The sequence below is a fragment of the Thermobia domestica genome, chromosome 2 (assembly GCF_964235325.1).
Source record: "Thermobia domestica chromosome 2, izTheDome1.hap1.1, whole genome shotgun sequence".
NCBI classification, from domain to species: Eukaryota; Metazoa; Arthropoda; class Insecta; order Zygentoma; family Lepismatidae; genus Thermobia; species Thermobia domestica.
In genome coordinates, this window is record NC_137455.1 from 84,542,002 (window position 1) to 84,556,315 (window position 14,314).

The following is a 14,314-nucleotide window of genomic DNA, read 5'->3' on the forward strand; positions in this document are numbered from 1 at the left end:
TTTTATGAAAAATTGTTTCTGTTTAAAAAATATTGTGTTACCTATGTTCTATAAAACGACACTAAGTTTATCTCTTTATGTTCAACCATAGCGAAGATATTGCTATTTTTATCTATGTATTGTTCATTTGACACTTCCTGCTGCCATTTTCCAATATGGCGGAAAAGGTCATCTGGGATTTCAGGGGACTTTTAGTATGTTGTTCAGAACATCATTCCCAACATCTATACCAATTTTCAGCTTTTTACTAATTTGTTCCTTTCTTCATTAAAATTGGAGCTTCGTTTACTGCACTATTCTATTACAATCGAACCTTACTTAAAAAATAGCCCTCTTATATTTTGAAGTACTTGAATAGAGAGTTACGAAAAAAAACTTATAAAATACTTCGTGTGATGTATTCTATAGGCAAAAACATGAATATAATGCCAAGTGGTAAAGAAAATAGAACTGAAGGCTTTCAATGTGGGTATGGAGAAGAATGGAGGAATTTTAGTGGGATCGAACTGAAAACGAATGAAGAAGTGTTAAAAATAGCAAGGAGAACGAACAATTTTAAATATAATTTTAAAAAGAAATAGAAACTGTTAAGGTACTGGCTAAGAAGCAACTGTACCATGGGGGATGATGGCAGAAAATGAATGGCTGGGGACAAGAGGCTACAGTTAATGAACAGTATTACAACAGATCCTTCGTGAAGATGAAGATGTTGACAGACGTAAGTGGTGTATGGACGTTTTCAATTTTGTTGTAAATACCTGCTAAACCTACAATAATATATTTTTAGTTTAACGTCCCAAGATTATACAGCGAGGCTGAAGGAAAATTTTGAGAAAACTCACGTATACAGTGTTTGTTCACCATAAAAGCACCCTGGCAAGAGCTGGGATTGAACCAGGGACCCCACACGTAAACGTGAGCGCTCCATCACTGAGCCACCGTGGCCATAATAATAATAATAATAATAATAATAATAATAATAATAATAATAATAATAATAATAATAAAGACTTTATCAGTGAGCCATTGTACTTTTCTGTGTGTATTCTTCATACGGGAATCAAAGAGTTTAAGTAAAAACATCTTGGATTACCCGATATTTGTGTTTAATATGAGAGGATTCAGAAGAAGAATAAATTCATATTGCTTGATCACTAATAAAAATATGTGCACCAACTCAGTAACATATTGAGGAAGCAATAATCTTCATTTTATCCTTAGTAATTTCTTAGAAAAGCATTTGGTAAAAAGCAGTAGCACATAGTTTATTAACAAAATGAAAATGTGTTTGACGCTCACACTTTTCGAGCAATCTTTGAACAAAATTTCTGAGTGAAGGGAAGACATAAAATCAGGACTTCTTTCCTGCAGAAATGCAAATCTGCTTTCCAATCGTACTAATAACAATTAAATCGAATATGTAATTTTAATTTTGGAATTCGGTATTGGATTTAGAACGTTTAATTTTGGGGACAATTATAGACTGCGAGAACACAGTAACAACATATCTCCTATTTGAATACTATGACAGGAACATACTCAAAGAACTGGATAAAGCTAGATTTTCAAAGTTTCTTACTTAATTCTAAATGAATTCAAGGCAATAAAAGTAATCAACTAATTGGAAGCTAAACTGACACAAAAGTACTTATATCAATGAGTATGATGCAAGTATTGATTTCCTCATTTTACAAAGCAGCTACACTATTTCTGCGTTCTGAACAAAAGTGTTGTACGAGGTTTCTAGATGTCTATGCGTTCGCTATGGCCGAGACCACCTTTAAGTTGAATTGACAGAATTATTCTGATTTTTTAAAAAATATTCTAATTCATATATCATTATCATTTTGCTTAAAATAAATAAATAAATGATAACCTTAATCCGCCAATAGCGAAACCTGGGACTTCTCTTTGAATAAGCTGCCTAGCACTTTCTTTTCTTAGCTCAGGATTTAATCCTCCCTGGACAATCGGGAAGAGATTTTGCTTCTCTGGATATTTATGGGCCTTTATACACCTATCCAACCAGCGTGTTGTTCTGAAATAAATAAAGGGAACACAATGACAAAAATTAAGGGTACTTTGAATATTTTAGAGGACGTCCCTTAAAATATCTTAAACTGAGGAAACTTAAAATGACCTTACTGTTTTGTTTAAAAATTGCGTACAATTCATTCTACTGTACTTATTCGACTGTAAGCAGTCTCCTTTTTTATTTATTTATTTATTTATTTATTTAAACACTGCTCCTATATTTAAAATTGGTACCATTAATACTACCGATAAAGTAGACTACACCTTTTATCAATGTAAAAGTTACGAAATATACGGTCAAAACCCGATACAAGTAAATTTTCATCGTGTAGACTCAGTATTACTAAACCAGTGGATTTTCTTCTAATTGTAGTCGATTTTAGTTTTTATCAAGAAACAAATACTAAGTTTACATTGCTCATGTTTGGAATTAGTAGATATTTTAAGTATTCACAATAAAAATAAATTTCTTTACACAAAAAGCATATTAATTTAGCACAATTCATTAGCATTTGGGAAAAAATTAATTCCTTAAGAAGCTTTTTATGCTTCATTAATCAATTTCTTTTCTTTTCTTTTTCCCCTCTATTTTCATTTTTCATTTCTAGTGGGTCGGCTTCTAATTGAATTAATACAGTTAACTTGAACTGCAACTAGGGTTTTAGATGAATTTATTAAAAATCGAATTACAATTAGGCATTACTTTCAAAGTTTATAACAATCAGTAAACGGAAATGTTGTAAACACACATTCACTATAATTTTACATTTTGACGATATTACTGCGAACATTTTCTTCTTTCACTTCAATCACTATACGACTTAAAATATTTTCCTTACTTCGTGAACAATGTTGCTGGATTCAGCCGATGTATAGAAGGAATAATTTAGAAGACCTACTAGAAATTGTTTTCATTAAAAAGAGAAAAAAGAACTAAGGTACAGCTTATAAGAGTTTTTGTGAAATTCGACAAGCACATAGAAGTGTACTGCACTAGCCCGATTCTAAATAACGCTTAAAGTAGTACAATTTCTTCAACTACAGCTATACCAGTGCATTTGCCATTAGTTAAGGCAGTGTACTTATTTATGTACTTTTGAATTTTACTTCCTACGACTCTGCCCATTAGGCAAAGAAAACGATGAGAAATAAAGTTTCATAATGAAATAAACTACGAAAGGAAGATACACAACACCCATCATCTGAGTAGGATTTCACACTACGACGCACAGATCTTTCAACTATCAGCTATTACTCCTCTTAAATAGACACAAAATCAACTGTCATTCTCCATTTCCTGTACCGCTCTTACTGCAGTTACACTAAAAGATAAATTACACGATTCTATGTTTCATCTGCAGCACTCATGTATTTATCTGAACAGTGTTTATTGTGCTTTATGCAACACCGACAGCTAAAACATGGAATCTAGTGTTATAATATGATCTGAATCACTTTATGAGGCTTTGTGCCCTAGGGATTGAACTCGGAAACACACTTCGAAGCAGCAGATCACTTATATACATATAAAAATATTGTAGGGTTTCATTTAAAGGGTAAATTGATCGTACAAAAATTAAACTTGAAAATGTAACGTAAATATTGGCTTCGACCATGGAACAGCATTGAGAGGAATTAGCAAAGGTAAAAAAAAAAGTTGGACAAATGGATACCATATGAACTGACTAAGAACCAAAGAAATTAGAGTTTTGAATTCTGGTCTACGCTGCTCCTGGTGCTCCCGCGCTACAGAAACGCTCCCCCTCTTGACTACATTCACAACGTAAGGTAAAATAACTTTGTACGGATCTGACAAGTTCTACCCATGGCTGAGTCGTGCTTCCACTTCTAAAATCTTTTTGGAGCTGACATTACAATCAGAGAAGTCTGTGGTGACCTCATAGCTACAGTGATTCACTAATTTACTCAATACCGACGAATCCATCATAGCCAAGAATTAAGGAAATTCAAGAATGCGACAAACTGCAATATTTACGTGGACATTGGTCAACAGGAAAACTCTAATCATATTACACAACAGCAATGTAAATAAATAATGCTCGAAAAGTCAACTTGCATTGTGATACGAAACACTGTCCTATCCATCATTCTTGCCAGGTTTCGCCCACTGACTTCCACTATTCCAACATCTGAACATGTTTTCGTAGAGACAAGTCTCAACAACCAGTGCTCCGAATGTTTTTAACAGACTTGCCTGCTAAAAACTTTACTCGAGTTCTAGTAGATAGAATTGTGAAGATAATAGTGATTATTTATTAACTGTTCAGTTTCACGCACATTATGGCAGTTTGAGCTTGCAGTTCACAATTCAACATTACTTTCGCATCAATCTAATATATATAAGGACTTCTCAATCTTTTCCAGTCTGGGACTCAAACTTCATGGAAAACAGAAGCACAGGAATAAGTCCCACGTTAATTTAGAGACAAAATAATCTAAGACTTTTATACTCAGGGAATGAATGTGACTCGTGTTTTCTTCTTTTCGTTTTTTTAAGCCGAAGAGGTTATCCACATAATTCTAAAAATGCGTCAAATTTCTCCCTATACCTGACCGGAATAGAAGAATATTATCTTGTTTCACCCAATCGTAGTGAAGAGCGACATGACCTACTTAATGCTTCATCCAAAATTTCAAAATATTCATCCCTTATAACGCCAAGAATTATTTAAGCTATATAAACGTCTAGTCTGATAGGATTTAGCGACCCACAGGTTTATTCAGAACTCACCAGTGGGTCACGACCTACAGATTGAGAATCGCTACAATATATACTAATTTGTCGTCTAAATACAAGTGGACATACGTAATATACGTCTGTCAATATAATATAAATCTGTAAATTCAAACTGAAAATCAGCTTTAAAATTCCATACATTTGTCTTCTAATCATATCAAATGAATTCACTACTGACATGTACATAACCAATTCAACCAGCTTTGAGAGGGTTTTTAACGAGTGCTCAACAAACATGTGTGTGAATAGGATAATAAAATTCAACAAGATCTACATTTAAGAAAATCTACAACGTAGAGTATTGGTTGACAAAACAATGATTGACAATCATGATAAACTATATATACTTATTTTAATAAACAATATAAATAAATTCTTGTTATTTCAAGCCATGCTACCTTTAATTGAAGTCCACATTCACAGATAGAACTTCAGTTTTAAAGAAAACATACATCTCTACTTTTGGGCATTCGAATTTACAAAAAGTCAACCATAGGCAAAGAAGTGTCGGTGACAAAACATTAAAGTTTGGTTTTATTATTCTTAAATTATAATATTGAAAATAAGAGTAACAATCAGAAATCTTGTGTTAATTTAAACATGTTTGTTACCTATGCATTGCTTCTTCTACACGCGGACCAGTAGTTGTCGAACTCACTACATCATCCAACTGCATAATTATGTCAGCGCCAATTGCATTTTGAAGTTCAATTGAATGTTCAGGAGTAAGCATGCACGAAGAACCTGTGAAAGTAATGCCACTCTTGTAGAATTCCGTAATTGAATTGCACATCGTTTGATTGAAAATTAAAAAAAATCTCAAAAGTTCCCCTTCCATAGAAATTAGTTCTTTCAAACGATTTTTAATGTAAGGACTACAATAAAACAACATGTAGTATTTTGGTCAGATTCTCTGACTCAAAATCTTCAATGGAAGCCCAATTCAGATTTATTACATATGCAAAACGCATCTTCAGTTTTCAAAATATGTGGCGCCCATAATCTACTGTCTGTGTTACTAGGGAGGAAAAACAGTTACTCTTGCTTTCAACATAAAATTAAAACATAAATACTCACGTATAACTGCACCGATAGAGGCCTTAATGGGCTTAGAAAAAATATTGTTGATATACGAATCGGATACACACAAAAGGATATCAGAATCATAAGTACAGTACCGACCAAAAATATGTAATACTGTGGTTTTTAGACTGTTAACAGTTCGTAGAGCGAGTGGATGTTCACCAAATTTGGATGTTTTTTTAGACTATTTATCGCTTGTTCAACGTTATTTTAATTACATCATACGTCCAAGTTGTACGCAATTGTTGTTGTTGTTAATGTTAATGTAATGTTAATAATAATAATAATAATAATAATAATAATAATAATAATAATAATAATAATAATAATAATAATAATAATAATAATAATAATAATAATAATAAAATTATCAAAACAAGCTCCGAATTTTACTTTACAGGAAACTGAAATCTGACAAAAATGGAAACATCAATGGCATATAAGATTCACTATTCTTGATACCGAATCTATTTAGTTTGATCACCGCTCTACAACGGTCTGATATTGGTGCGACAAGCGACGCGTGTCTGGGATTGTTCACAGATGCTCTATAATATTTAGGTCAGGCTTTGGTTGGGCTGAAATGTAATATGATAGGCCCTAGAGCTATACTTGTGCATCACTTGCCTTATGGTTTGAGTCGTTATCCTGCTGATAAAGACATCCACGACCATAAGAACACTTCTTATAAGGCTACATGACATCTTCCAATATGGTAATGTAAACCAACGGCTCATCGACCTCTCAATTTTATAAAGGGTCTTATATCCTTATCTAAAAAGGACCTTCAGACAATGACATTTCCTCCGCCATAGTTGTTATGATATTTAGCATTGAAAGCTTAGTAGCTGTCGACGAATCCGTTTCATAACATCGCTCCCAAACCTGAGGACCTTGGTGAGTTCCAATTCGTGTTTGACCTTCTTCAACGGATCGTTTTTGTCTCTCATCGAAGTGTGGAGCTCCACGCGCCATAACCTTATTGAAAAAAAGAGGGAAAAAAAGAAAGAAGCACTATTAAAATATTTTTGAAACGCAAAGCAAGGGGGAAAAAAATTACAAAAAGAACCAGTACCACTCCAGTGCAATATACGCAAAGTCACAAGAAATTTTAAAAACTCACGTTTTGCTTCATATATTCCCAATATGTTTTGTAGTTAAATCCACGTAGCTCCCGCCATTTTCTTAAAACAAAAAAAGTATGAACGGCATGCCCTTATTATAAAAACACAATGCTATATATTTTTTGTCGGTACTGTAGTGCGAAGTACACATTTTGAATGGTATTCTCTCCTTTCATATGAAAGGATGATTCTTCTGGTGAACGGAAGCGAATAGCTCTTAGGTGTTGGTTAATCAAAGAATCAATTTGTAGTTGATTTTTTCCTACACTTATGAATATCCTGGAAGCAAGTGCATCTCCTTGAGTGTTTACTGAGAAAAAAATTACGGTGAGAAGGATCGTATCGTTTCCATGAACTGGTGTAAGTTCTTAATAGCTTGCTCATTGAAAATAAATGCTGACGCTGGATGATTTGCCATCATTCTCGTCAAGTTGCTTTCTAGATTGAATATAAAGGATGCATAATGTTGTAATAGAAATGGAAGGTCAGCTGAGTCAAACTCTTAACATTTGATTCTATGGGATGCAGTGATTATGTAAGCACTCCGTAAGAATGTCTATATGAGGTCTATTGGAATCGTGAAAATTAGGCCAAGGCCTATGCTGATTTTCATTATTGAACATACATCTAATACTACGATAAATTCTTTCCCGAATGTTACTCATATAGATATTCCAAATAATTCAAGATGTTACATTTAATATTGTTCTGTTCATGAGTACTGATTACATTTTGCATTTAATAGATTCATTAATTAAATAAACTAGGAAGAGCACCACACGAAAGCAAAATAAAACTACAAACAATGATTTTCTGACTCCTGACAAAGCTTAAACTTACCAAAAAAAAAAAAAAAAAAAAAAGTCGATAGGGCTATTGCAAGATTCAATGAGGTTAACACAACCACCAGTAGGTCAAAGTCTGAAAGACCACACTGTGTGAATTCTACAGACAATTTGAGTCGTTAAGGCCAGAATATCTCGAGATTCCATGCGAAATCAAAAATAATGGCCAAAAGAGACGAATATATTCCAAAACAATGTCATACTATAGCGAGAAAAAAATATGAAGAAAAAATAGGAAATATGGCAATCAAAAGACCACAATACGAAAACATATGAAATATTAATGATATACTTTCTAAAAGATGAACTATATAATGAAGGGTAAGGAAAAAAAAGAAGGAATGTCACAAAACTGTATTTTCGAGAAATCGACGTTTTAATATTGAAAACCGCGTATAAAATGAGTAGGATTAGTCAAATCTTTTGCCCTTTTCCTTGGACATTTTTCCATCTACGCATACATGGCATATATAATGAAATAGTAGCAAGAATCATCAACAGATAGGGCAAAGCACCCGTTAAAGCACACACATGGACATTCCTTGTTTTTTCCCCTTACCCTTCATATGTATTTATCATATTACATTTAAGCCACATTCATTAACCTATTTAAAACATCAGATGTAGATTTATTATTTCAACAATAAAAGCTCATAATAAATAGTTGGTGTTGTTAATACAATATACCCACAGACAAAGGATATATCCTTTGTCTTTGAATATACCTACAAGGATGCAGTAACATACAATAACAATCAAACGAGGGGATACAAGCCTGGGAATGTTCAACTGGTACCATCTCAGTCCCTCTATACAGAGTGGATTATTTATCTTGTTACGCCCTCGATTACACGAAGAGAATCCTTGATGCAACCCTACCGATTAATTCATTATTTTAGGCTCGAAATGGTGCAACCATGTTTCATTTCTCGTCACAATTCTTGGAAGAAATTCCTCTCTAGTTTGCTTATATTGTGTCAAGAGCAGATGCATATTGTTTTTCGTGTTTTCTTGTGACCAGTTTTACGCTTTCTTGCACAGACTTTTTTCAACCCAAACTGATTTAGCCAATGTCTAGTTCTTTTATTGGTTATGGTTTTAGCCATAACCATGCCATTCACGGGTTTCATGTTGCTAGCCGTCCGTGCAGTTTGTGGTCTGGAGCTGCTTGACAAATCATGTATGTTGGCATGCAAAGTTTCACCAGATGATGATCTATGTACCCACTTGCCAACAGTGCTGCGATCGACAGTGTCGTCTTTGTGTATCATTTTCGGTATCCTGTGAATGTTTTCCACTGTCTCATTTTCACAAATAAGGAATTCAATCACAGTGCGTTGCTTCTGACGCACATCAGAAACAGCAACCATTTTGAAAGACTTATAGGAGTGCCAGGCCTGGTAGTGGTAAACTAAATGTCGAGAAGCGTAAAGAATGCTCCCATGTGCTGCATAATTAGTATGAACATATAGAATAAAAATGGATATATATATATATATATATATATATATATATATATATGATTACTTGAGAAATTTTTCCCATTTCTCCTATTATTGAAATTTTGACTATTATTACTATTAATATACTGTTGCTTATGTTCGTCTCTAAAGTTCTTCCTATTACCTCCACGGTAATTATTCCAACCTAAATTACTTCCTTTTGATCCTTTCCTACTTGTGCTTGTCCTGCCATTGACACTTTTCTTTTAATTCTTCTAATTGCTCTTCTATTTTTGCTATTTGTGTACTAGACGGTTCTACTTTACTTTCTTTTTCCATTTTTTCCCTCCTAATTCCTTACGTTTATTAATCGTCTTGTTTTTATTTTCTCCTAAAACTATCATTTTCTTCTCCTTTGAATCACTATCGGACGAATTTCCTATCGTAATAGTCTCCTAAGTTTTCCTATCAAAAATTCAACCGAAATTGACTCAGTTTTTCGTTTACCCTTATCTCTTTGCTGTCTTCTCTCAATCTTACATTTATTCTTCTCTACTTTTAGTAGATCTATGAAATCAACTATTGTGTCATATGACTTTGTCCTTAAGCCTTTCCTTTGTCCTTGTCTAAGCAAAAAGACAAGAAATCTGAAGCTATTAAACCCTTTTTCTTTTCATCTGTCATGTCTGAATCAAACTTGCCAATCAATGCTAATATATCATACATAAAATATATGATAGGTTCATCTTTTCGCAATCTATAGTGATTTCTCTCTTAAACCTTTCAATCAATTCTTTCTTTAACGCGTTGTATGGCGTCTCTGCATTTGAAGGGTAAGGGGAAAAAAGAAGGAATGTCACAAAACTGCATTTTCGAGAAAACATCGTTTTAATATTGAAACCGTGTAAAAAGAATAGGGTTAGTTAAATCTTTTCCCCCTTTTTACATGGACATTTCTACATCTACACATGCATGGCATATACAGTCAAATAGTATCATGAGTTACCAACAGATAGGACAAAGCACCCGATAAAGCATACACATGGACATTCCTCGTTTTTTCCCCTTACCCTTCATTTGCTTTATTTTTACAAAGATTTTTATTCACACTCTGCAATTTCCTTTAAATACGACTGGAAACAATAATTTCTTTCTGTCATCATTGTATACGTTGATTTTGCACACATCACCAAATTCCCCGAAAAACGTAACAATGTCATTGCCTGTTTTTATATCGAAACGTGGTAGCTTACATAATTCAGGCTGAAAATTCACCATAACTGGATAAAATGGTATATTCTGCTGACTTCCGCTCAAATTAGTATACTTCCTGTACTTTCCATCGTTCTACATATAATTCTAGTATTAGAAATTATCTTTAAAATATATTCCTTCTTCTGTTAATTCTGAGGAGACGTTACTGTAATATATTATCTAAAGCATCGTCTAATCCACCCATAGCCTGCTGTGCTCTAACCACTTCTCTACATGGCATAACCTTATAATATATAACAATATTACCATCTTATAACTAAAACACCTAAGAATTCCACTTATACCGAAGCAATGATATAAATCTTATTTCGTATCACATTCTAAATTATAACACTAATTAGTATTAACCAGAATTACTAAATTTCTTAGTTACTGTAAATACTGAAATCGAGACTTAAACACAAGTCTCGAACCATGACAGAACTTTCGGCTTATAACAATGATTAGAGGTCAAACTAATCACCTAAATGAAACCAGCTTTACTCCACCATGACAACATGCCTAAATAGCACTGTTATAAGGATGAAGATAGAGCTTAAAAATTACAATATTTAGTGCCATAAAGACACACGTGCTTTACCAATCTCATATTTTCGCAGAAATTGGTCTTTTCGCGGAAATGAATTAACATAGAAGTATGTTTTATATCTGAGTTTAATAGCCTTTCAGTGAATATTTAGGAAATATAGAGTGTTTAATGTGTAGTGAATTTTTGTTTGCTGTAAACACATTTCTTTCTCACTAACCTATTGTTGATGATGTACATGGCTTCCCTCTTATGAACCCCCAAACGGCTCGTCCTTGTATATCGACAAATGAGACTAACATGCGAAGTCCACTGGGTTCACTACTTACCCAGTAAGACTTAAAATGAAGATAGATGATAACTGAGAGTGTTACTTCTCATAGGATAGGTTGAGTCTCGATTTAGCATTGCGGACGGCTGTTTATCTCTGACAGGTTAAGGTGCTGGGCTACTAGTTACGAGTGACTATACTGGAAACCGAATGAGTAACACTACGAAATCCTCAGTTTATACGCCACGGAAGAGATAGTACTGAAAAATGGATACTAATTGTGATGTCTCATATTCAAAATCTCAAAGTGTGCAGAAAAATGTCAGTTTGGGAGAAATACGTTCTTTAACATAATGTAACTATGAAGTTCTTACAGTTTGTTTGATATGCTGGCTTATATGATACGGAAATTATACTATGGAGACAAACAATATAACTTACATATGTACAAATAACTTTATTCTTTTCCGGCTTGTCTAGACGATTTAACAAGCGGATAGAAAAACAAAACTAAGAAATCTACGTACGTGAAACAAACATAGATTTCGATAAAATTATTGATTTCCATTTTTATTCTCTAAGTCCACAATATGTTACCAGAAAGCAGCATAACGTTTTCAAATATTATCTCTTGCACCATGCTGATCTCGATGGTTCCAAAGGTCACTAAATAAGGGAATGCTGTGGGAACACTTGAACTGGCAGTGAAACAATTAAAGAAACAAGTAAAACAGATGGTTAATCATCGTAGTCTATTCGTAGGTGTGATATTACTCCTACTGCCATCTCTCCCTTCTTTTAATCGTTCTAGATGTAAAATATAAATCGTCTTTCAAATATGTGATTTTCTGTCTTTTTTTCTTAAAGTACAGTATACTAATGTTTCGATCGTACATCGTACAGGCAACCAAATTACGGAATAGCGTTCAATTTCCAGCCTGTCTGTTACAAAATTATTGGGAAAATGAGTCATAGTTATGGATTTTTTTTTTTTTTTTTTTTTTTTGAAGGACTTTCAGCTTTTTCTGACCAGAATTGTATCATGCAAATATCGACAGAGGGGCATTGTTTGACATACTCAGCGATACTACCAAGTTATCAGCGTTGTCAACCCAATATGAAATTTATTTATTTTAAATGAAACTACGTCAGATTATTAGGTACATATTTCAAATATAACTGTTACACGAAAACTTACGTTATCACATTTATCATTCAGTATTGCAAACTAACAACACAATAGTAACACAAACATCTACATTTTGGAGGCTTACACAGCAATCATGGTTCAAGTGAGACGGACGGACAATGCGCATGCAACGTACCTTAGTGTATAATACTATGAGAATAATATGATGTATTTTGAATGAACAGGGACAAAATCGCACGGAATAGGAAATCTGAATTTTTTCAAAAGGCTATATTTCAAAAACCTCGAATAGGTACCACATTCAATTACACAGATGGTTTTCAATATATGTAAATATCATAATGCCGTTTACAGCTATTTATATCTGGAACCGTTCCAGAGATATAGTAAACACTGGTAAAATTCGCAACAGTGCTTAAAATAATGTAATTCTGAGAACTTGTAATCATACCTATCAAAAACTATTGCTGAAATGCTATAGAAGCAAAGCAAAGCACCAATTGTTTTAAAAAGTTCCCAAAAGTACGCCATTGTAAGCAGTATAACGATCTTTGCCAATGTTTTACATATCTACGGAATATTTGAGATATCAGACTGCTTTAAATGGCATTGTTTCATTTATGACTGTCTACATAATTCGATGTGATACTTATCAAGCACTTTCTTGAAATAAAGTTTATTGAAGAATGTCAAATTTTCAATTCCTTGTACCATTGTTTCTACTTGTTCGAAAAACATCATATGATCGTAATATTGACACTACGGTATTTTGGATGTACATCGCTCCGTTCATATCACTAACGTTATTACTGTTGTAATAGTTTCCAAAGTTAGGCCTTTTTTCGATTTTCGTGATCCTGTAGAGTCCTTAGTTTGTAACTGTGCGTTTTGTTCAATATGTAGATTTGAAATACATAATAACTTGACATAATGACATTTCAAAAAATGTAACTTTATGTTGAGCTGGCAACACTCAAATCGTATTGCAAAATATGTCACCGTGCCGATATCTGCATGGTTCGAAATTTCAGCGTTCTTCATCTATTAGTTTAAAAGTAACAAGAGCGTATCAAAATAAATAGCCATGTTTATAGGCACTGAACCAGTACGTGACTGAATTCCAGCCCAGGTACTGGTGTAGGTTTAATGCAATGTTCCAACTTTGATGGTGTCTGTTTTTTTAGGTTTTAAATGCAGATGTGCATTTTCTCAATCTACGATGACATAAATCCAAATTTTAAAAAAATCAAGTACCATCGTAAGGTGACTGAAACTTAACACCTTCCTCCGTAATCTCCGCTAATTTCAACAGCGATACCATTTGGAAGCCACCTGAATCCGTCAACAAACCACGTTTCCAGTTCATAAAATTGTGAAGTCCTCCTGCCTTTTCAATAATTTCAATGCCCTGAAACAGAATTGTTTAAATTTGTAAACAAATAATACATAATATATAGCAATAAAATGAAGTTTTACACACACACACACACACCAAAAAAAAAAAAACTTGTGAGTACTACCGTCGCCACCATTTTTAAAATAGTATAAAATGTGCATTAATTAATTTCTTTACACAAAATCTTTACGAGTCTTTTTAAATAAGATTTAATAATTTGATATATATTTTAAAGTTTACTCAACTGCTTTTAAGTAATTGTAAGCCAAGGATATCAGAAGAATAGGTTGAATCACACAGAATATTACGAAAGATGTAACTTAAGGTGATTTCCAAGTTCTTTGCTTCAATACACACGATGTCAACAAATTTACTATATTTTCTTTACAACATGTAAGATGAGACCTACG

The 14,314-nt window shown here is 33.4% G+C and overlaps 1 protein-coding gene across 1 annotated transcript in view; it reads right to left on the reverse strand.

The window, feature by feature from the left end:
• Positions 1-14,314, reverse strand: part of Tgt (tRNA-guanine transglycosylase) — a 48,191-nt gene that overhangs the window by 19,090 nt on the left and 14,787 nt on the right. The window contains exons 3-5 of the mRNA XM_081743422.1: positions 13,763-13,916; positions 5,404-5,536; positions 1,877-2,038 (exon numbers count right to left, since the gene is read on the reverse strand). Of these exons, the coding sequence (XP_081599548.1) occupies positions 1,877-2,038; positions 5,404-5,536; positions 13,763-13,916 (449 nt within the window). The remainder of the gene's footprint in view (positions 1-1,876; positions 2,039-5,403; positions 5,537-13,762; positions 13,917-14,314) is intronic.